General features: G+C 39.9%; 1 protein-coding gene across 1 annotated transcript in view; it reads left to right on the forward strand.

The window, feature by feature from the left end:
• The window catches only part of RTF1 (RTF1 homolog, Paf1/RNA polymerase II complex component), a 56,651-nt gene that overhangs the window by 22,050 nt on the left and 10,347 nt on the right, over window positions 1-24,254 (forward strand). The window contains exons 3-6 of the mRNA XM_077880705.1: window positions 8,128-8,275; window positions 9,280-9,484; window positions 17,430-17,544; window positions 18,265-18,376. Coding sequence (XP_077736831.1) covers window positions 8,128-8,275; window positions 9,280-9,484; window positions 17,430-17,544; window positions 18,265-18,376 — 580 coding nt within the window. The remainder of the gene's footprint in view (window positions 1-8,127; window positions 8,276-9,279; window positions 9,485-17,429; window positions 17,545-18,264; window positions 18,377-24,254) is intronic.

The raw sequence follows: 24,254 nt of genomic DNA on the forward strand, positions 1-24,254 counted from the left end.
GTATGTATGTCACAGAGACAGAGAGAGAGAGAGGCAGAGACACAGGCAGAGGGAGAAGCAGGCTCCATGTACCGGGAGCCTGATGTGGGATTCGATCCTGGGTCTCCAGGATCGCGCCCTGGGCCAAAGGCAGGCGCTAAACCGCTGCGCCACCCAGGGATCCCCTGAATGCTCTGCTTTAGTACTTGATTTTAGCAACAGCTATGTGGATTCCTTACAAGCCTTTTTTTTTTTTTTCTTTACATACTTCTTGGCTCTTGGCTATGTAGATAACAGACAGTAGCACTTGATTTACCTAGACACTATAAAATCTCATCATAAAAATTTGGAAAAATGGGGGCACCTTGGTGGCTCAGTGGTTGAGTGTCAGCCTTTCACTCAGGTTGTGATCCCAGGTTCCTGGGATTGAGTCCCGCATCAGGCTCATGTCGAGAAGCTTATTTCTGCCTCTGCCTATGTTTCTGACTCTCTCTCTCTGTCTCTCATGAATAAATAAATAAAATCTTAAAAAAAAAAAAAAAGAATTTAGAAAAATGAAGTGATTTTCATGGACCACTTGTTCAAACTTGTTTATATTCTGTTATTTCCACCAAGCAGTGGAATGGAGGTACTGATTATCTTTTACATTTTTTTGTATGACTGCTGTTTCACTTTTGTTTTTTCTCCATAACTAGGCTATAAGTTTTTGTGACTGAGTGTAGGGATTCTGTGTGTTTTCCAATTAAACATATGGGATGGGGTAACCCAGGTGGCCCAGTAGTGTAGCGCTGCCTTCAGCCCAGGCATTGAGTCCCACGTCGGGCTCCCTGCATGGAGCCTGCTTCTCCCTCTGCCTGTGTCTCTGCCTCGCACTCTCTATGTGTTTCTCATTAATAAATAAGTAAAATTAAAAAAAAAACATATGGGATGTCTTAGAATACAGTAGTATCGTTTGTACTTTGATTAGTTACACAGTAGAAGGTAAAAGAAAGCTTTAAGTTGGGATCCCTGGGTGGCGCAGTGGTTTGGCGCCTGCCTTTGGCCCAGGGCGTGATCCTGGAGACCCGGGATCGAATCCCACATCGGACTTCCGGTGCATGGAGCCTGCTTCTCCCTCTGCCTATGTCTCTGCCTCTCTCTTTCTCTCTCTGTGACTATCATAAATAAATAAAAATTTAAAAAAAAAAAAAAAGAAAGCTTTAAGTTATCCTTCATATTCTTCATACCTTTCATACTCTTTAATATTCTGTTAAATTGCATTTATTCTTTAACTCTGCTGATCCTTCTCTACCTTCAGGAAAAAAACAAAACACCAAAATCAGGAACCATGTCTTCCCCCACACACCTCTTTGCTGGTCCCCGTCAAGGTCTAGAATAATGACTACAGAATCTTTTTGATAGTTGCTTTGACTTAGTATTCCACTCAGTTCATGAAGAATCCTACAACTTTAAAAATCCAAGAGGTCAGGGCAACTGGGTGGCCCAATGGGTTAAGCGTCTGCCTTTGGCTCGGGTCATGATCTTGGGGTCAAGCTCTCTGCCTCTCCCCCCAGCTTGTTCTCTCTCTCTCTCTCTCTCTCTCTCTCTCTCTCTATCTCAAATCAGTCAATCAATCAATCAATCCAAGGATTCATAGAGATCATCTGGACTCCCCTTTTTCAGATATTAAAACAGGCTTAAAGAGTTCCTTTTCCTATCATAAAATAGTATCCTACCTTTATATAGAATTTCATGGTTTCTGATGTGGTCTCTGTACTTCTCTTATTCTCTCTCCTTTGAGTCTCAAACTACCCTGATAGGTAGTCAAGGTAATATTACTATTCCTACTGTACAGATAAGGAAACACTCTCAGGTTAAGGGCTTGGGATGTATTCCAGTTCTTTTAACCCCTAAGTCTAGTGTGGTTTATCACTAACCCAGCTGTTCTTGAACCCTACTTAACTCGATGTATTTCATTTTACTTGTAAATTCATTTCAGAGTAACTGCCCTGCTGTGGATTCTATTCTGGATCCTGAGACCTAGAATATGATCTTCCTTGCCCATTAGACATAACCTCTATGAAATCTTGAAGTTTCTTTGCTTTTCTGCCTCAAGATGTTCAAAATCCTGCATCTCAATGCTACCCAAGTCCAAAACAACCACTTGCCACCCCATGTTCCTGATCTGTCAGCTGAGTGCCAGTAAGGTCATCTGCTTCCCAGAGTAGGACCTGCTTACCCCACCCCCACACATTCAAGCTGGCACAGGGTTGTATAGTACTAACCCTCCTTGTATCATTAGATAATGCTGCCCATTATAGTATCTGTTACATCAGTGAGAGTCAAAGTGCTGATCTCTTTTAATTTAGTAGTTAAGAGCACTTCTTTCCAGTCTCTGTTTGAGGTTTTCCGGACTACTTGTATACATGATGCTTCCCTGGTGATATGTGTGGGCCTGCCTCCACGTAGAAGGCCCAGGAGAGCAGGTAGTCATGTGTATGACAGTCCTGATGGGCAGCACATCCTTGGCGTCTCCCAGATTATTTTTGAACAGCTCTCACTGGGGGATACTCTGGCCTCTGTACTCAGATGCTCATCAGCAGGCGCTTATCTTCTCATTCTCACCTTCTGTATGGTACTTTTTAGGGCACTTTCAAGGTCACAGCAGAGCCTGCCTTTCAGTAGAGTCACAGTTCCCAAAACAATTTTAAGATGCTGGGTCAGGGGCACCTGGGGGGCTCAGTCAGTTAAGCATCCAACTCTTGGTTTCAACTCAGGTCAGGATCATATGGGTTGGCAGATCGAGCCCTACCTCTCAGGCTCCATACTCAGCGGGGCGTCTGCTTGAGGTACTCGCCCTCTGCCCCTCCCCCCATTTGTGAGTGCATGTGTGCTCATGCCCCCCCTTCTCTCTCTTTCTCTCTGTAAAATAAATCTTAAAAAAAAATGGGGCACCTGGGTGGCTCAGTGGTTGAGTTGTCTGCCTTTGGTTCAGGTCATGCTCCTGGGGTCCTGGGATTGAGTCCCACATCGAGCTTCCCACAAGGAGCCTGCTTTTCCCTCTGCCTATGTTTCTACCTCTCTCTGTGTCTCTTACGAATAAATAAATAAAAACTTTTAAAAAATAAAAATTAAATGCCAGGTCACTTCCTGTTACTCTCTGCTGGATGAGGAAAGCCTAAGAGCATCCCTTTAATTCTGTCCTTTACAAAAAAAAAAAAAAAAAAATCCTGTCCTTTACTCTTCAGACTCCATTTACTACCACACTCTGGCAATGAAAGAAGGATTTGTATACCTCTGTCTTAGGGTCAACAGAATAAGACTTTTGAATAAGACTTTTTCAGGGACAGGGAAACAACCTCTGAGCTCTGTAACTAGATTAAGGTATTTCTGTATTGATGTTGTCTGCCATAAGCTTTGACCCTGTCCCTTGTGATTTATCAGAGACTGTCATCTTGGGAGAAGAGATGTTGAGCAAATATTTCAAATAGGTGCTTAGACCAAAAGCATTCAAGAACTTGTAGTTTGGGGCAGCCTGGGTGGCTTAGCGGTTTAGCGCCACCTTCGGCCCAGAGCATGATCGTGAAGACTCGGGATCAAGTCCCACGTCGGGCTCCCTTCATGGAGCCTGCTTCTCCCTCTGCCTGTGTCTCTGCCTCTCTCTCTCTCTCTCTCTCCCCCTCTCTCCCTCTCTCCCCCCGTCTCTCATGAATAAATAAATACAATCTTTAAAAAAATGGGGGGACCAGTCTCATTATTATTTATGTATTACTATTTAATGTAGAGAAAGACACTCAAATGAGTTCTAGTAATCTTCCAAAGATTTTTTTTTCCCCCTGGAGAATAGACACAGGCAGAGGGAGAAGCAGGCTCCATGCAGGGAGCCCGATGCGGTACTCGATCCTGGGACTCCAGGACCACGCCCTGGGCCAAAGGCAGACACTAAACTGCTGAGCCACCCAGGGATCCCCTGGTCCCCAAATTTTAAGTGATTGTATATCTTTGGGTGGTAAAATACAAGTAATTTTTTTTTAAGGTTTATTTACTTTAGAGAGAGAGAGCATGAGCAGAAGTGGCAGAGGGAGAGGAAGAGAGAATTTCAAATAGACTATGTGCTGAGCATGGAAACCATTAGGGGGTTTGATCTCACAACCCTGAGATCACCACCTGAGCCAAAACCAAGAGTCTGAGGCTTAACCAACTGCACCACCCAGGTGCCCCCAAATGATTTTTTTTTAACTTTAAAAGTATTTTCCTATGTCTTCAAAGCTTCATATAAAGAGCATATATTGTTTTTAAAATTAGATGTTAAATTTAAATAAAGGTTTATCAAAAATAAGATACTTTTTTAGAAAGTAAATATACAAACGGCTTAAAACAGCTTCTCGGTACTAAAAGCCATATTTGGGCAGCCCCGGTGGCTCAGCGGTTTAGCGCCACCTGCAGCCCAAGGTGTGATCCTGGAGCCTCGGGATCGAGTCCCACGTCGGGCTTCCTGCATGGAGCCTGCTTCTCCCTCTGCCTGTGTCTCTGCATCTCTCTCTCTCTGTGTGTCTATCATGAATAAATAAATAAAATCTTTAAAAAATAAAAGCCATATTCATAAGAATATGTATTTTTATTTTTTTAATATTTATTCATTTTTATTTTAGAGCACAAGCCAGGGAAGGGGTAGAGGGAGAGAGAGAGAGAGAATCTCTAGTAGACTCCTCACTGAGCAAGGAGCCGATTGGAGCCCACTGTAGGGCTCAATCTCACAACCCTGAGATGATGACATGAGACCAAATCAAGTCAGTCCCTTAACTGACTGAGCCACCCATGTGTCCCAAGAATTTAGTATTTTTTAAAATAAAGTCACATATGGGGGAGGGGGGGAGAGCGGGGAATAAAAAAAAAAAAAGTGAAGTCACATACATTATTATAATTCCCCCAAAACCCTGTCACATATAAGTGAAGCTGGTTGTTTACAGGGGCATGACAGACTCTATTGAGTCCGGGTCATGGAAGATGAGGTCACTTTATTGTCTCATTTCTTTTGAGATTGTTGGAAGGAAAAAAATGAGAGTCCATTCCCACACTCAGATTTAACCAGGAAAACCCTTTTTAAGTCAAAACATTTTATTTTCTTCTATTTTTACTGTTATCTTTCCTCCTTTTACCCCAAGGGATAAACATCATAGACTACACATGAGTGATAGTTGCTAAGCTCAAGCAGTGGCAGATTGAAGCAGATAGAGGATAGAAGGATAAAGTGCTTCCTGACACCTCCTGAATTCAAATCACTTGTGGGACTTGATTTGATATTTGTCTTTTTTGCTCTCGTGAACACAGTTTTTCTTCTTCTAGGGAGTTCAGAATTGGCTCTGTTGCACATGATAAACATAAATCTGTAGACAGAAATAGACCTAGCCACTCTTAACACACATGTGACACTGGTAGCTTGACCTTTACCCTCTTGGCCTCTTCACATTCCCATTGGTAGAAGTACAAAGGGCCAAGAAGACACCTGTTTGGAAGAGGTTTAATAACCAGCCAATAAATATTGACTCCTTATTATGTTTGTAGTTGTGCTGTTTCTTATAACCAAAGCCAGTGCAAAAGGTGTTTTATACATTATTGCCTGTGGAAATATGTGTATTGTCAGCACAGGAAGTTGATACATTTTAGCTCAGTTGACAAAGAAATTGAACCTTTTGGCCTCTTTTGGATTTTTTCAAACTAACCTAAAAATTACCTTCCTTGAGTGATTAAAGTTTGATATGGTTGAAAAGTAGGCTTTAGAGGAGAAGCATTGGGATTCCTAAATAATGATCTAGGTGTTGAAATGTTTAGTTTGAGAGGTAAATTCACTTATAAAAAAAAAAGTTACTATTCACTCATTTAATATATCATTCTAAAACATGTGACCTTTTTTTTTTTTTCCACTTTTCCCTTCTTCCTGACTCTTAAGTACAAAAATAAGTGGCAATTAAAATAACCAAGGGTTCGGGCAGCCCAGGTAGCTCAGCGGTTTAGCGCCGCCTTTGGCCCAGGGCGTGATCCTGGAGACCTGGGATCAGGTCCCCCATCGGTCTCCCTGCATGGAGCCTGCTTCTCTCTCTGCCTGTGTCTGCGTTCCTCTCTCTCTCTCTCATGAATAAATATATAAAATCTTAAAAAACACACACACACACACACACACAGGAAAAATAACTAAGGGTGCCTGGGTGGCTTAGTCAGTTAAGGAGTTAAGTGTCTGCCTTGGGCTCAGGTCAGGATCCCCAGGGTCCTGGAATGGAGCTCAGCAGGGAGTCTGCTTATCTCCCTTCTCTCTGTCCCTTCTGCTTACACATGCACACGCTGTGCATTCTCTCTTTCTCTCTCTCAAATAAATCTTTTTTAAAAATAAAGTAAATTAAAATGTGAAAAGGACTTTAATCCTTTGATTTTTCAATATTTTATTCTGGCAGACCCTTAAGGGCTCTTAAGAATAGCTCATAAGGAACATTTCTAAGATGAAAACCCTGCCAGAGCTATTCCTCTACCACCCTCAAAACCCTCCAAAATAAGTTTACTTCTGATCTTAACTATTGAGGTAGGAAATTAATTTATGATCACATTATACAAGAAGCAAAGACTTTGTATTTTTGTTAAATAGTAGATGTAGAAAGTTTCTGTTAATACCAGATCTATAATTCAATGTGATGCTGAAAAAATGAAGATGATTTTTTTGTAGTACATAAAATAAAGCTCCCAAGTAAGGTATGTAATAAAGCTCCCAAGTAATGTATGTAATGTATTTTTCACCTAAAATCAAGTATTTTTCACCTAAAATCATTCTCCTAAAATTGATGAGTTAAAATATCAAAGGAGGTGTGGTTCATAACCAAATAGAATTTAACAGCCTTTCCCCCCCCCCAAAGATTTGTTTATTTATTTGAGGAGGAGGAGGAGAAGGGGCAGAAGAAGAGGGGGAGAGAGTCTTAAGCAGACTCCGTGTTGAGTGTGGAGCACAACACTGCGCTTGATCTCACGACCCTGAGATTGTGACCAGAACTGAAACCAAGAGTCAGATACTGCCCCATGAAGATACTGCCCATGCAGGCACCCCATTATAACCAAATAGTTTTTGTGAATTTTTAAAACAATCATATATAGTCTTTCATTTTTATAATTAAAGTGCTTGATAGAGACAATGTTACTGGCCTTGAGGTGACTATGTATTGCCTGCCTATTATTTGTTAACCCAAATTGCAAGCTCCTTATGTTTAGACATAGTATCTCCTGTTCATGATCCAATTTAAACATTATATTGTAGTGTTAAATATGCAGGTTAAAAAAAGAAAGAGGGTAGCCCGGGTGGCTTAGCGGTTTGGCGCCACCTTCGGCCCAGGGTGTGACCCTGGAGACCCAGGATTGAGTCCCACGTTGGGCTCCCTGCGTGGAGCCTGCTTCTCCCTCTGCCTGTGTCTGTGCCTCTCTCTCTCTTTCTCTGTGTGTCCCTCATGAATAAATAAATAAAATCTTGAAGAAAAAAAGAAGAGAGATACACGTGTATATCTATTTAATAATCTTGTTTACACTCTGCTTCCATGCAGTTGGTACCAGTGCTACCATCCATGCCAGGAATTGACCTTCATCCTTCTCCCCCTATGCTTTCTACAGTTTTCTCCTGCTACCAAGCTTTATTCCCTGCCTTCCTGGGACCCACCCCAAAACTAAACTGTCTTCTGTGTGATGAAATCCAGATACACCAACCCCTAGCAATTACTGCCCTCTCTGCCCCCAGGAAACATTAGAAGCTGTGTTCTGTACCAACTGAGTTAATTAGCTCAGTTGATTTGCCATAAGGTTCATATGTTTTTCCATTGTGATGAAAAGTACATTATTTAAATTTTATGTTGATTATATCCATTATCTATTTACTGTCTCTAAGAAATTGCAAACTGAAAGGAAGTTTTTTTGTTTTTGTTTTTGTTTTTTTTGTTTTGTTTTGTTTTTAAGTTAGGAAGTTTTAACCAAGGTTTCAAAAATCCATATCTTTCTTCATATAAAGTATTTTTATTTTGGTTTGAAAGCAGTAAAGACTCATAATCATTTTGATGAATATCAGGGACTCAACTCTTGACTTTTCCAGCTTTTCCCAATAAAATCCCTGTTTCAGTTTTCTTTCTTCTTTTCTCCTTGTAGTGGACATTTGGGAGCAATAAAAATAAGAAGAAAGGAAAGGCCAGAAAAATAGAGAAGAAAGGAACCATGAAGAAACAAGCCAACAAAACTGCCTCCTCAGGCAGTTCGGATAAAGACAGTTCTGCTGAGAGCTCAGCCCCTGAGGAAGGTGAGCCCAGTGGCCCAGACCTGGGGTGAACTCCCATTCTTGTCAGGTTGAAGCTACAGAGTCAGAGATGGTGGTGAGGTGGGCATGGGCCTGAATTACAGCATGGCCTCTATCTTTATTGCAGTGGTCCATAACCTTTTCAGTGGTCATGGGTCCTTTGAGAATCTAAATGAAGCAAGAAAAATATATAATTCCAAAGGGCTAGTGAGGCCCCTGGAGCCCATCCATGAAGAGTCCCTGCATTAGAGCCTCAACTCACTTTACCCTTTCTCTTGGTTACTTATGCATGGTCTGGCTGAGGAGGAAAATCCTCAAAACAGATACACAACTCAGTAAAATATATATATATATATATATTCTTATTTTGAAATCGGCTCCAGAATTTTTGCTAACACTAAGATAAAATTGGACTTGTTCCAGGACTAGAATGATAAACTTAACATATCTTTTAAGAAATAACATTTATGTACAAACTGGCCTTTATAGAATTGGCCAAACCTGGTTTTAAGCACGTCTGTGAATGTTAGCTCAAACTGAATCAAGCAGAGTTCTTACTAAATTGCTAGTTTAACTTAATACTCATTTGTAATGTATACTGCCTTTTCCATCACCCTTTATCCTGTAAGGATCCAGTTTCCTTGAGAATTCACCAGTCGTTGTAATGACTCATTAAAACATTGAATTTTTTAAATGTCAACTAATAAGTATACAAGAAATGTTTGAAAATCACCATTTTTTAACCATTATGGTAATAATTAATTTACTTAACAATTATGAGTCTTAGGAGTGCCTCGATGGCTCATTTGGTTGAGCATCTGATTCTTGATCTCAGCTCAGATCTTGATCTCAGGGTTGTGAGTTCAGGCCCTGCATTGGGCATAGAGCTTAGTTTAATAAGGTGGGGGGAGGGGCATAGGGGTAATGATTATCAATCCTGTAGGGTCATCTCTATGGCTTCAGTCTTCTGTAGCATAGCCTAATCTTGTGTTTGGGCCTTGTTGTAGGTGAAGTATCAGATTCTGACAGCAACAGCTCCTCCTCCAGTTCAGATTCAGATTCTTCCTCAGAAGATGAAGAATTCCATGATGGCTATGGAGAAGACCTCATGGGTGATGAGGAAGACAGGGCCCGTCTGGAGCAGATGACAGAGAAAGAAAGAGAGCAAGAACTGTTCAACCGCATAGAAAAGAGGGAGGTGTTGAAAAAAAGGTAAGGTTGTAATTCCTTAATAAAAATCACATTTGGAGCCCTGTCTTCCCAGAATTCAAAACCTAGAACTTCTAATAGTTTCTGAGGTATCTGACTATTCTTCCAGCATGGTGGTTTTTTTTTTTTTTTTTTTAACTCAAATATTAAATTGCCTTTTAAAAAAAGGGGTGGGGGACATCCCTGGGTGGCTCAGCGGTCTAGCGCCGCCTTCAGCCCAGGGCATGATCCTGGAGACTGGGGATCGAGTCCCACATCAGGCCCCCTGCATGGAGCCTGCTTCTCCCTCTGCCTGTGTCTCTGCCTCTCTCTCTCTCTCTCTCTCTCTCTCCCCCCCCCCCTCTTCCTCTCTCTGTCTCTCATGAATAAATAATAAAATAAAATCTTAAAAAAAAGATTTTATTTATTTGAGAGACAGAGAGAGAGAGAGAGAGCACATAAGCAGGAGCAGAGGGAGAGGAAGAAGCAGACTCTTCTGCTGAGCAGGGAGCCCAACATAAGGCTCAATCCCAGGATCCAGGGATCATGACCCAAACCAAAGGCAGATGCTCAACCAACTGAGCCACCCAGGTGCCCCTTAAATTGTCTTTTTTTTAAGATTTTATTTATTCATGAGAATACACACACACACACACACACACACACACAGGCAGAGACACAGGCAGAGGGAGAAGCAGGCTCCATGCAGGGAGCCCGACATGGGATTCGATCCCGGGTCTCCAGGATTATGCCCTGGGCCAAAGGCGACGCTAAACCACTGAGCCACCTGGGCTGCCCTTAAATTGTCTTTTTTTTTTTTAAAGATTTATTTATTTACTCATGAGAGACACACTCTGAGAGAGAAAGAGAGGCAAAGACACAGGCAGAGGGAGAAGCAGGCTCCTAACAGAGAGCCCAGTGCGGGATTCGATCCCGAATCTCGGGATCATGACCTGAGCTGAAGGCAGGCGCCCAAAGGCTGCGCCACCCAGGCATCCCCTTAAATTGTCTTTTGATAGTCAAAATCTACTTCAGTATTTCCTGAATTACTTTTGCCATATTTAAATGGCCAAAATTTTTCCTTATAACAGAATTTCAGAGTAAAAATAAATATATTTTCTGTTTCTAGAAATAAGAGTCCTCAGAACTAGGAGCCTTTTCTACCTACCTAATACCATGAAAGAAAAATAGAATTTTCTCTGACTGCAGTTAGTTGCATTTCATCTGGGGAACCTGTTTGTTCCTTTTGGAGACCGTATTAAGTATGTAGTAAGTTACCCTGGACAAGAATATTTAGCTTTCAGTCAGCAGCAACTAGTAAACATTTGTTTTGATTATAAATACTTTTAAGGTTACCTGTGTTGGAACAAACAGGACTGAAGAAACTGTGCTGGTGTTGCCTGGTGGTTAGAGATGGCTTAAAATTTGTATTTCTGGACTGTGGTGAGCTAATGAGATTCTTGTATAAGGCCAGTAGGGCCCTATGATAAAATCCCAGAGTAGCTAGAGAATAATGGGTGGCTCATATCAGACTTGGGTTTTATTGTTTTCACCTCATACTAATGAGACAGTTGGCTGAGTCAGTGACTTTTTTCAGTGACTAGAGAAATGTTTACAGGGATGATAACTTAAAACAGAAGTTCAGAGCCATTCACGGAAAATTGATACTTTTTTGTAGTTCATTTGTTTAGCTGTAAGGCAGCACATTATAGTAACTCAGAAACTTTTTCCTATTCACTTAATAAAAGTCTTTATAGGAGCTCCTTGGTGGCTGAGTCAGTTAAGCATGGACTCTTGAGCTCAGTTTGGGTCTTGATCTCAGAGTGTTGAGTTCAAGCCCTGTATTGGGCTCCATACTGGGTGTGGAGCCAATCAATCAATAAATAAAAAATCTTTATATGGATCTCATTTAATAATTTTATTGAGATATATTTTGTATACAATAATCCACCTGTTTAAAGTGTACAATTCAGTGGCCATTATATATTCACAAAGCTGTTTCTCACAATTTCAAAACATTTTTATCACCCTTGGAAAGAAATCCTGTATCACTACTAGTCATTTCTCTCTTTCCTCTCAAGCCTCCCAGCCCTAGGCAACCACTAATCTAGTTTCTGTCCCTACAGATTTGCCTATTTCTGGACATCTTGTATAAATGGAATCATACAACATGTAGTCTTTTGTGATTGGCTTCTTTCACTTGGCATATTTTTTGAAGTTCATCCACATAGCATATCAGTACTTCGTTCCTTTTTATGGCTCAATAATATTTCTTTGTATGTATATACCATATTTTGTTTATCCATTCATCTGTTGATTGACATTTGGGTTGTTTCCACCTTTTGCTACTGTGTATATTGCTACTATGAACATTCATATACAAATATGTGTTTGAGTATCTATTTTCAGTTCCTTTGGATATAGATCTAAGAGTGGAATTGCTGGGTCATTTGATAATTTTATGTTTAATTTTTGAGAAACCATCAAACTGTCATTCACAGCAGCTGCATGATTTGCTTATCTACCAGCAGTATAGATATCTCCACATCCTTGCCAACACCTCTTATTTTCCCCTCATTTTGATAATATCTACCCTGGTTACGTAAAGTAGTATTTCATTGTGGTCTTTATTTTTATTTTCCTATTGCTAATGATGATAAGCATCTTATGATATCTTTGTTGGCCATTTATCTATCTTTGAAGAAACGTCTGTTCAAGTCCTTAACCCATTTCTTAACTGGTTTTTTTTTTGCTGTTGTGTGGTAAGAGTTCTTTGTATAGTCTCCTTTTTTTTAAAGATTTTATTTATTTATTCATGAGAAAGAGAGAGGCAGAGACACAGGCAGAGGGAGAAGCAGGCTCCATGCAGGGAGCCCAACATGGGACTCGATCCTGGGACTCCAGGATCATGCCCTGGGCTGAAGGCAGCACTAAACTGCTGAGCCACCCAGGCTGTCCTATAGTCTGCTTATCAGACCCTTATATAAATGACTTACAAATATTTTCTCCAGTTCTGTGGGTTTTATTTTTTTCACTCTCTTGCTAGTATTGTTTGGTACACAAAAACATTTAATTTTGATGAAGTACAATTTATTTTTTTCCTTTCTTGTTGAAACTTTTAATGTCATATCTAAGAATATTGCCAAATTCAAAGTCATGAAGATTTACCCCTATGTTTTCTTGTAAGAGTCTTATAGTTTTAGATCACTGGTCTATTTTGAGATCATTTCCATTTATCTCTGTGTCTGTCTAACACAGTTTTGTTAACAGTAGTTTTGTAGTCAGTTCTTGGAAAGTGCAAGTCCTCCAATTTTTTTTTTCAAGATTGTTTTGGCTATATGGGGCCTGTTACATTTCCATATGAATTGTAGTATCAGCTTTCCCTGCAAAAGCAAAAGAAGCAGTTGGGATTTTTATAGAAATTGTGTTGAATCTGTGGATCAAATTTGGGAGCGTTGCCACCTTAACAATATTAAGTCTTTCAATCTATGAACTATCTTTCTACTTATTTAGATACTCTTTAATATCTTTAAATACTGTTTTACAGTTTTGGGTGTAAAAGGCTAGCACCTGTAAATTTATTCCTAAATATTTTATTCTTTTCGTACTATTACAAATTGATGTTTTCTTTGTTTCATTTTCAGATTGCTCATTGTAAGTATATAGAAATACAATTAATTGTTGTATATTGATCCTGTCCCCTCCAACCCTGGTGAGCTCATTTATTAGTTTTAATAGCTTTTAGTAGATTCTTTCAGATTTTCTATATGTAGGGCAGCCTGGGTGGCTAAGTGGTTTAGCACCACCTTCTGCCCAGGGTGTGATCCTGGAGACTCTGGATCAAGTCCCACGTCGGGCTCCCTACGTGGAGCCTGCTTCTCCCTCTGCCTGTGTCTCTGCCTCCCTCTCTCTCTCTTTGTGTCTCATGAATAAATAAATAAAATCTTTAAAAATACATATTTTCTATACATAAGATCATGTGAGCTACAAAAAAAGATAAATTTTACTGGTTCCTTTCTATTTTTTAAAGGCATTCAGTGTTTCATCAAGTATTATGTTAGCTATGGTTTAATTTGTTTTGTTTGTTTTTTAAAGATTTATTTATTTATTTATTCATGAGAGAGAGAGAGAGAGAGAGAGAGGCAGAAACACAGGCAGAGGAAGAAGCAGGCTCCATGCCGGTAGCCTGACATGGGACTCGATCCGGGGTCTCCAGGATTGCGCCATGGGCCAAAGGCAGGCGCTAAACCGCTGAGCCACCCAGGGATCCCCCAGCTATGGTTTTTTCATAGATAACCTTTTATCTATTTGAGGAAGTTCTTTTCTATTCTTAGTTTTTTGAGAGTTTTTATTTTTTTATTTTTTAAATTTATTCATTTATGAAAGACAGAGAGAGAGACAGGCAGACACAGGTAGAGGGAGAAGCAGGCTCCATGCAGGGAGCCCAATGTGGGACCTCATCTCAGGTCTCCAGGATCACGCCCTGAGCCAAAGGCAGGCGCCAAACTGCTGATCCACCCCGGGATCCCCCAGTTTTTTGAGAGTTTTTATCAAGATACGTGTTGGATTTTGTCAAATGCTTGTTCTGGGTCTGTTGAGATAGTCATGGTATTTTTGTACTTTATTAATAAAAGGTATATTACAGTGATTGACTTTCTTACGTTGAGCCAACCTTGCATATCTGAGATAAATTCTATACTTGGTCATAGTATATCATACTTTTTATAAGTTGCTGGACTTAATTTGCTACTATTTTGCTGAGTTTTATGTCAGTATTCATGAGATATTGACCTATACTTCTCTTGTAATGTTATTGTCTGGTTTGGTATCAGGATAAAAATAGACTCATAGGGGATCCCTTGGTGGCGCAGCGGTTTAGCACCTGCCTTTGGCCCAGGGCGTGATCCTGGAGACCCAGGATCGAATCCCACGTCGGGCTTCCGGTGCATGGAGCCTGCCTCTCCCTCTGCCTATGTCTCTGCCTCTCTCTCTCTCTCTGTGTGTGACTATCATAAATAAATAAAAATTAAAAAATAATTTAAAAAAATAGACTCATAGAATGATTTGAGAAGTGTTTCTTCTCTTTTTTGAAAGAATTTGGGAAGAATTGATGTTCTTTTTTTTTTATTTTTTTTTCAATTTTTATTTATTTATGATAGTCACACACACACAGAGAGAGAGAGAGAGAGAGAGGCAGAGACACAGGCAGAGGGAGAAGCAGGCTCCATGCACCGGGAGCCCGATGTGGGATTCGATCCCGGCTCTCCAGGATCGTGCCCTGGGCCAAAGGCAGGCGCCAAACTGCTGCGCCACCCAGGGATCCCTGATGTTCTTTTTTGAATGTTTAGGAGAATTTTCCAGGGAAGCCATGTGGGCATAAGCTTTTCTTTTGGGGAAGTTTTAAAGTTACTATTTCAGTGTCTTATTACAGGTCTATCTAGATTTTTCTCTTTTTTCTTGAGTCAGCTTTGGTGGTTTGTGGCTTTTTTTTTTTTTTTTTTAAGATTTTATTTAAAATGAGAGACGCAGAGGGAGAGAGGCACAGACACAGGCAGAGGGAGAAGCAGGCTCCATGAAGGGAGCCCGACATGGGACTTGATACTGGGACTCCAGGATCACACCCTGGGCTGAAGGCAGCGCTAAACCGCTGAGCCACCCGGGCTGCCCGGTTTGTGGCTTTCTAGAGATTTTTCCCATTCTGTCCAAATTACCTAGTTTGTTGCCATATAGTTGTTCATAGTGTTCCCTTATGATATATTTTTTATTTCTGTAAGGTTGATAGTGATGTCTCTTCTTTCATACCTGATTTTAGTAATTTGAATGTTCTATCATTTTTTTCTTGGCCAATTTAGACAGAGGTTTGTCAATTTTGTTGATCTTTCTGAAGAAGCAACTTCTGGTTCCATTGATGATTGTTTTCCTATTCCATGTTTTCATTAATTCCTGCTCTAATTTTTATTAATTCTTTTTTTTTTTTTTCCTGCTTGCTTTACATTTAGTTTTCCACTCTGTTCAGGTAGAGGTAAAGTTACTGGTTTGAAATATTTTTTTTAAAATAAGCTCTGTGTCCGGCATGGGATTCGAACTCACAATCCCAAGATCAAGAGTCCCATGCTCTACCAAACTCAACCAGCCGGTCAGCAACCCCTATCTTCTTTTTTTTAATATAGGCATTTAGAGCTATATATTTCCCTCTTGGCACTGCCTTAACTACATCCTATAAGTTTTATTATGTTGTGTGTGTATTTTCAGTCCTCAAATTGTTTTCTAATTTCCCTTATGATTTTTTTAAATTTTTATTTATTTATGAGAGAGAGAGAGAGAGAGAGAGGCAGAGACACAGGCAGAGGGAAAAGCAGGCTTCATGCACCGGGAGCCCGATGTGGGACTCGATCCCGGGACTCCAGGATTGCGCCCTGGGCCAAAGGCAGGCGCCAAACCGCTGCGCCACCCAGGGATCCCCTCCCTTATGATTTTTCTTTGACCCATTAGTTATTTAGGAATATGTTGTTATGTGTGGTGGGTTGTTGTTGTTGTTGTTGTTTTAAAGATTTTATTTATTTATTCATGAGAGACATAGAGAAGTAGAGACATAAAGGGAGAAGCAGGCTCCATGCAGGAAGCCCAATATGGGACTCAATCCCAGAACTCCAGGATCACACCCAGAGCCAAAGGCAGATGCTCAATCGCTGAGACACCCAGATGTCCCTAGATTGCATTTGTTGAAGAGAATAGTGTATTCACTACATATTTATTCATTATGTTTGCTGGTGTGGAGTTTGGGGAAGAGGACAGGCATTTTTCCTCATGAAGAAAGATGGAGAGTGATTTTTTGTTGTTTTTATTTTTGTTTTAAGATTTTATTTTTAAGTAATCTCTATACCCAGTGTGGCGCTTGAACTCAGAACCTGGAGATCAGGAATTACATGCTTCACCAACTGAGCCAGCCAAGCATCCCAAGAGTGGTGTTTTTAAGATACAGTGTTTGTCCTGACCACCTTAAAAAGGTGACAGTGGGGGCATCTGGGTGGTGAAACTCTTGGTTTCGACTTAGGTCGTGATCTCAGGGTTGTGAGATTGAGACCCAAGTTGGCTCCAACCTCGGTGTGGAGTCCACTTGGGATTCTCTCTCCCTCTGCCCCAATCCCCTGCTCTCTCTCTGTCTCTCTAAAATAAATAAATCTCGGGACACCTGGGTAGCTCAGTGGTTAAGCGTCTGGCTTCAGTTCAGGGCGTAATACTGGAGTCCCGGGATCGAGTCCCACATCGGGCTCCCTGCTTCTCCCTCTGCCTATGTCTCTGCCTCTCTCTCTCTCTCTGTCTCTTATGAATAAATAAATAAAATCTTTAAAATAAATAAATAAATCTTTTTAAAAAAGTGTGCCAGTGGCTGTCTGTGGTTTCATTCTGTATCTAATGGAACATCATTGCAGTTAATTCAGAAATCATCTATTTTCTTGTTATGTGAAGGTTGAAGAAGAGCTGTGTGTTAACCAACAGGATACACCAATATCCAGAATGTTTTCTCATTTTAAGTCTGTTCCAACTTAATGCTTTCAAGTATTTTTGATGTACTTATGTTCAATATTTTTAATATTTTTATAAGGTACATTGGAGTTTCAGGCAGCTCAGGTGGCTCAGCGGTTTAGCACTGCCTTTGGCCCAGGGTGTGATCCTGGAGACGCGGGATCGAGTCCCACGTCAGGCTCCCTGCATGGAGCCTACTTCTCCCTCTGCCTGTGTCTCTGCCTCTCTTTCTGTCTCTGTCTCGCATGAATAAATAAAGTAAATCTTAAAAAAAAAAAAAAAAAAGGTACGTTGGAGTTTCTTGCAGGAAACCAAGATGTTTAACTCCTCCCCCTTGCTTTTCCCCCCCCCCACTTACTTCCTTTATCCTATCTAATAGAAATTAGTTTTTGTAAATACTTCATTGCCACCTAAAAACCAAAAAAAAATATCTTTTAACCAGATTTGAAATCAGGAAAAAACTAAAAACAGCCAAAAAGAAAGAAAAGAAAGAAAAGAAGAAAAAGCAAGAAGAGGAGCAGGAAAAGAAAAAGCTGACACAGATTCAAGAATCTCAGGTAGGAAATTCAGTGATCCTTGTTATCAAAAAAAAAAATAAACCTCAATTTTGAGTGTGTGTGTTTATGTAAAAGATTTAATTTTTTTTATAAAAAGATAGTTTTATATTAATCAACCTAGTTCAGTTAGTACAAGACATGCTGTCTTTATCTTGCAGGTTCATTAACCTCTGTTCATAACATTTCACCATTAGCCAGGCTGTTTAATTCCTTAGAAATTCTTCACTCAAATCTGCTTTTAAAAAAACAGCTCAAAAAAAAAAAAAAAAAAAAAAAAACAGCTCACTGGTGTGTGAGCATTCCTTAAGGGAAAGTTGATAAATATCCTGTCCCAGGTAGCTGGATTGGTTATGAGGTTTATTCAGGTGTGTGTCATCCTGGACTCGGTCATAAATGTACCTGCAAAAATTAGTCATCTCTGCATTCATCACACAAGGCTTGTTGAAAATATCAACAAATATTAGCCATGTCTAGGGTGTCTTCCAGAAAGTGTTTATTCCTGTAATTCTTAGGATTTCTGTTTATTAGGCAGGTAAGAGCAGGGGCTGGCTTTATGCTATCCTCTTTGTCCACTAGAGGATGCTCTCTTCCCTTAAACAAGTTTCCATTTTTGTACCCCACAAAGATTCACACTGGAAAACTGAATTGATTGTTAGGTATAGAGAATGTTGTCATTGGCAGTTATTGAAAAGAGCCATCCTACATATTTTTCCTTCCCAGGTAACATCCCACAACAAGGAACGGCGTTCCAAACGGGATGAGAAACTAGATAAGAAATCTCAAGCCATGGAGGAGCTAAAAGCAGAGCGAGAAAAACGGAAGAACAGAACAGGTCAGTGGGGAAAATGTAGTATCTACTTTGTGTCTGTGATTATAGGATTTGACTTTCTGATGCCCATTTATGTTTTCCCCCCTTTTATCAGCTTTTTTTTTTTTTTTTAAGCTCTTGATTATGGGAAATTTCAAACACATACAGAGAATGGTATAATGAACCTCCATGAACCCATCATTGAGCCTCAACAATCAACTCATAACCAATCTTGTTAAATCTGTATTCCCCTCTTTGATCGGGTTATTTTGACATAAATTACAGCATCTTTGTATTTTAACCATAAATATTTCCATATTTGTCTTTAAAAGATAAGGACTCTTGTTTTAAACATAACTACAATATTATTATCACATCTAAAAAATCATAACAGTAATTTTCTTAAGATTATCAAATATCTACTCAGTGTTCAAATTTCTCTAGTTGTTATGTAATTAAACTATGCTAATTTGGTTTTTGAATCAAGGTCTTAAAAATATCCACACATTGTGATTTGTCAGTATGTCCCTGAAGTTACTTTATCTGTATAGGGTTTCCTATTGATCTCTTTTTCCCTCTTGCAGCTTATTTTGAAGAAAGTAGGTCATTCATCCTATAGTTTCTCAGATACTGAGTGCATCCTATTGGAGATGTTGAATGTGTTTCTGTAGACTCTTGAATCTCCTGCAATTAGTCAGATACTAGGTACATCCCATTGGAAGTGTTAAATGTGTTGCTCTAGTCTCTTGAATTTCTTATAATTTGTAGTTAGAACTAGAGAATTAAATAAATTCGCTTTGTCTTCTGTTTTGGCTTTTGTTTGGAGGAGAAGGCTAAGTTGTAGATGATGGTATTACTTCCATCAGGAGACACATATCTGTGGCTCTCATTTTGTGATATTATTAGCTCTGTCACTTAGCTTTTACCACAATAATGTGAACTAAAAGACTGCTCCAGGGGCACCTGGGTGGCTCAGTTGTTGAACATCTGCCTTTGCATTATCCCAGGGTTCTAGGATTAAGTCCCACCACATTGGGCTCCCCACAAGGAGCCTTCTTCTCCCTCTGCCTATGTCTCTTCTCTCTGCATCTCTCATGAATAAATAAATAAATAAATTCTTAAAAAAAAAAGACTGCTACAAACTGAAATATTCACTTGTTCCTGCTCATACATCTGCTGTTCAGCAGAGGGTTGCCTCATATTCAAATTAGCTGGGATTGTCTCCAGGCTGCAGATTGGGACCAGGTCTGTTACACCTATCACTCACCCTCCTCAGACCAGTATACCTAGGGCACATTCCTCTCATGATGATGGCAGAATGTAATAGTGGCAAGCAGAACCATAAGATGCCTCTTGAGGCCCAGACTTGACATTGGCAGAAACAGTGTCAGGTCTGTGCATATTCCATTGGCTAAAGCAAATCACGTGACAAGCCCATCATAAATAGCTGGGAAGACTACCAAGTCACATAGCAAAGGGTGTGGATACAGAGAAGGATGAAGAATTGGATAATAGTAAAAAGTTCTATCCCAGCAGTCATTGATAATCATTACCTAGATCATTTAATGCATTATGAGTTGCAAAATGGTGATATTCTAATCTTTCTTCATTTATTATCCTGTCTACTTTTATAAAGAGAAACTTCTCATCAGCTATTAAGTTATCAGGTATACTTTGTATAAGAAAGGCAGAGTAAATGCTGGATTTTTTTTTCCTTTTATATACTAATTTTCAAAAGAATGAGTTAGTACCTTAGCTTCCAAATGTGTTTTAAGATTTTATTTGTTTGAGAGCATGTGAGAGAGAAAGCACAAGTTGGAGGGTAGGGATAAGCAGACTCCTGCTGAGCAGGGAGCCTGACGTGGGGCTTGATCCCAGGACCCTGAGATTATGACCTGAGCTGAAGACAGACACTTAACTGACTGAGCCACCCAGGCGCCTCTGTTCGCTTATCTTGAATATCTTTGTGAACTTAAGGATTTAAACATCCTTCTGTGTATTTTAATCCATTGCAGTTATTATTGACTCTCAAATTGTCCCATCTTCAATTACTGGTAGCCTAAGTCCTTTTGATGTGAGACTCCAGCAATCCTCAGTAGCTTCCTTGCTTTCTGAACTTGGAATTAGCCATTTCTCTAAGGAGTCTTTTCATTGAAAACTGTTATTAAAGTCTAAACATAAGGAGGGCTCATGCTACTGTGTTGGCTATTAGTTCTAAGCCTTCCAGTACACAAAGCTAGGATTTTTTTTAATTTTATCCTTAGGAGCTTCATATTGATAAGTCCATTTCAGAATCAGAATGCAAAGATTTTTGAGCTAAAACAAAGACAACATGCTGCTTACTCATTTAAAGTGTATAAGGCGGGGATCCCTGGGTGGCTCAGCGGTTTAGTGCCTGCCTTTGGCCCAGGGCACGATCCTGGAGTCCCGGGATCGAGTCCCATGTCGGGCTTCCTGCATGGGGCCTGCTTCTCCTTCCTCTTGTGTCTCTGCCTCTCTCTCTCTCTCTTTCTCTCTATCACGAATAAATAAATAAATAAATCTTTAAAAAAATGAAGTGTATAAGGCAGTGGCTTTTAGTATATTCACAAAGCTGTGAGATAAAACAATAAATCTGGAATGTTGCATTAGTCCAGAAAGAAACTCATATCCCTTAGCCATCACCACCCCTCAGATCTATCCTTCACCAGTCTTAGGCAACCTCTAATTGACTTTCTATCTCTATAGAATTGCCTGTTTGGACATTTCATATAATTGGAATCATATAATATATAATCTTTTTTTCTTAGCATAATATTTCCTAGATTTATTCATGTTGCAATGTATATCAGTTCATTAATGGATATACATATTTTGTTTATCCATTCACCAGCTGATAAACATTCAGGTTATTTCTACTTTTTGACCATTATAGATAATGCTGCTGTGAGCATTTGTGTATAAGTTGTTGGGTAGACATATGTTTTCATTTCTCTTGAGTATTTACTTAGGAGTGAAATTGTTGAAGCATATGGTAGCTCCATGTTTGACCTTTTGAGAAACTGCCAGGCTGTTTCAAAAGAGGCTTTACCATTTTGCATTCCCACCAGCAAAATATAAAGTTCCACTTTTTCCACATCTTTACCAAGACTTATTGTCTTTCTGATTATAGCCATCTTAGTGAGTATGAAGTGGTATTTCATTATCGTTTTGATTTGTATTTTCCTAATGATTAGTAGTGTTGAGCCTCTTGTCATGTGCTTAGTGACAATTAGGGTATCTTTCTTTGGCGAAATGTCTCTTCAAGTCTTTTGCCCATTTTTTAAACAAATTCTTTGTTTTCTGTTGGATTGTAAGTTCTTCAAATATTTTGAGTATTAATCCCTCATCAGATATGTGATTTGTAAATATTTTCTTCCATTCTATAGATTCCTTTTCACTCTTGATAGTATCCTTTTGGTGCATAAAAGTTTTTAATTTTGATGAAGTGCAATTTACCTTAATTATTTTTCTTTTTTTGGGATGCGTGGGTGGCTCAGCAGTTGAGCATCTGCCTTTGGCTCAGGCATGATCCCAGGTCTGGGGATCAAGTCCCGCATCAGGCTTCCTGTGAGCAGCCCCACTTCTCCCTCTGTTTGTGTCTCTGCCTCTCTCTCTGTGTCTCTCATGAATAAATAATTAAAATCTATTTTAAAAAATACTTTTCTTTTTTTTTGCTTCTGTTTTTGGTGTCATATCCAAGAAATCATTGCCAAATCCAGGGTCATGAAGCATTTCCACTATGTTTTCTTCTAAGAGTGTTATATTTTAGGACGCCTGGCTGGCTCAGTGGTTTAGCGCCTTCCCTCGACCCAGTGTGTGATCCTGGAGATCCAGGATCGAGTCCCGCGTCGGTCTCCCTGCATGGAGCCTGCTTCTCCCTCTGCCTGTGTCTCTGCCCCTCTCTCTCTCTCTCTCTCTCTCTCTCTGTGTCTCTCATGAGTGAATAAATAAAACCTTTAAAAAAAAAAATAAGTCTTATATTTTTAGCTCTTACATTTAGGTCTTTGTTTTTTTAGTTTTGTTGGTTTGGTTTGGTTTTTAGAGAGGGAAGGTGGGGAGAGGCAGAGGGAAAGAGAAAATCCTTAGTTGGAGCCCTATGATCTCAGAACCCTGAGATCATGACCTGAGCCAAAATCAAGAGTTGGACACTTAACCAACTGAGCCACCCAGGTACCCCACAGTTAGGTCTTTGATTCATAAATTAGAATAAGGGTCTAACTTTTTTTTCCCCACATGATATATCCAGTTTTCCTGGCACCACTTTTGAAAAGACTATCATTTCGCCCATTAGTGGTCTTGACACTCTTGCTGAAAATCATCTGACCATATATGCAAGGGTTTCTTTCTGGGCTTTCTGTTTCATTGATACATGTATCTATGTTTTGAATGACTATATTTTAAAGTCCCTTGTTACAGTTCCTATTGTGTGATTGTGCCATTAGTTGAATACTTTATTTCATTTTTCTTGTGATATATAGAGGTGACTTTTTATTATTATTTTGTTTCACGATTATATGAAATAATGAGGTTCCAGGGGTGCCTGGCTAGCTCAGTCCGGAGAGCATGCAACTCTTGATCTCAGGGTTGTGAGTTCAAGCCCCACATTGGGTATAGAGCTTACTTAAATATATATATTTAATAGACTAGACTACCTACACTGTTTTTGTAAATAGAATTTTATTGGAAAGAAGCAGTGCCCTTTTGTTTCATAATTGTCTGTAGCTGCTTTTTATCTCCAGCAGCAAAATTGGGTAGTTGAAATGGTAACATCAAGCACAAGCCTAAAATATTTACTGACTGCCTCTCTAAGAAACATTTTCTAACTCAGGATATAATATATTAGCTCATTCCTTTTTTTTTAATAAAAATTTTATGTATGTATTTATTAGAGTGGGAGGGAGAAGGAGAGAGAATCTGAAGCAGACTCTCACTGAGTACAGAGCCCAACGCAGGGCTCTATCCCATAACTGTGAGATCATGACCTGAGTCAAAAATCAAAACCAGGGATACGTGGTTGGATCAGTGGTTGAGCATCTGCCTTTAGCTCAGGTCATGATCCCAGGGTCCTGGGATCAAGTCCCACATAGGGTGCCCCACGAGGAGCCTGCTTCTCCCTCTGCCTGTGTCTCTGCCTCTCTCTGTGTGTCTCTCATGAATAAATAAATAAAATCTTTTAAAAAAAAATCAAAATCAGGAGTTGGACACTCAAGTGACTGCACCACCCAGGTGCCCCTCATTCCTTTTCTGTAGCTGCAGAGTAGTCTGTTTGGTGGGTGTACTAGAGGTGATTCAGCCACTCCCCTGTGCAAACATTTGAGTTGTTTTCAGTCTCTGTTATTACAAATAGTACCTTAAATTGAAAATAAAGTTTTTCTCTGAGACCTTCTGAAGATACCACAAAATTTTTGTCCATCTTTCTTGCCTGTCTTTAGGCATCTTGAGTATAATAAAGAAAACTCTCAGTAGAGTTGTTGACCCTTTCTGCCCACTTAGCAATAAACTTCCAGCCTTTTTTTTTTTAAAGATTTTATTTATTTATTCATGAGAGACAGAGAGAGGCACAGAAACAGGCAGAAGCAGGCTCCATGCAGGGATCCCGACATGGGACTTGATCCCAGGCCTCCAGGATCACACCCTGGGCTGAAGGGGGTGCTAAACCGCTGAGCCACCCGGGCTGCCTGGCCCTTTTTTTTTTTTGGTATATTGAAGCTTGACTTTTTTTTTTTTTTTTTAAGATTTTATTTATTTATTCATGAGAGACACACACAGAGAGAAGCAGAGACACAGGCAGAGGGAGAAGTAGGCCCCATACAGGGAGCCGGATGTGGGACTCGATCCTGGGACTCCAGGATCACTCCCTGGGCTGAAGGCAGGTGCCAAA

The sequence above is a fragment of the Canis aureus genome, chromosome 32, assembly GCF_053574225.1.
Source record: "Canis aureus isolate CA01 chromosome 32, VMU_Caureus_v.1.0, whole genome shotgun sequence".
Lineage (NCBI taxonomy): Eukaryota > Metazoa > Chordata > Mammalia > Carnivora > Canidae > Canis > Canis aureus.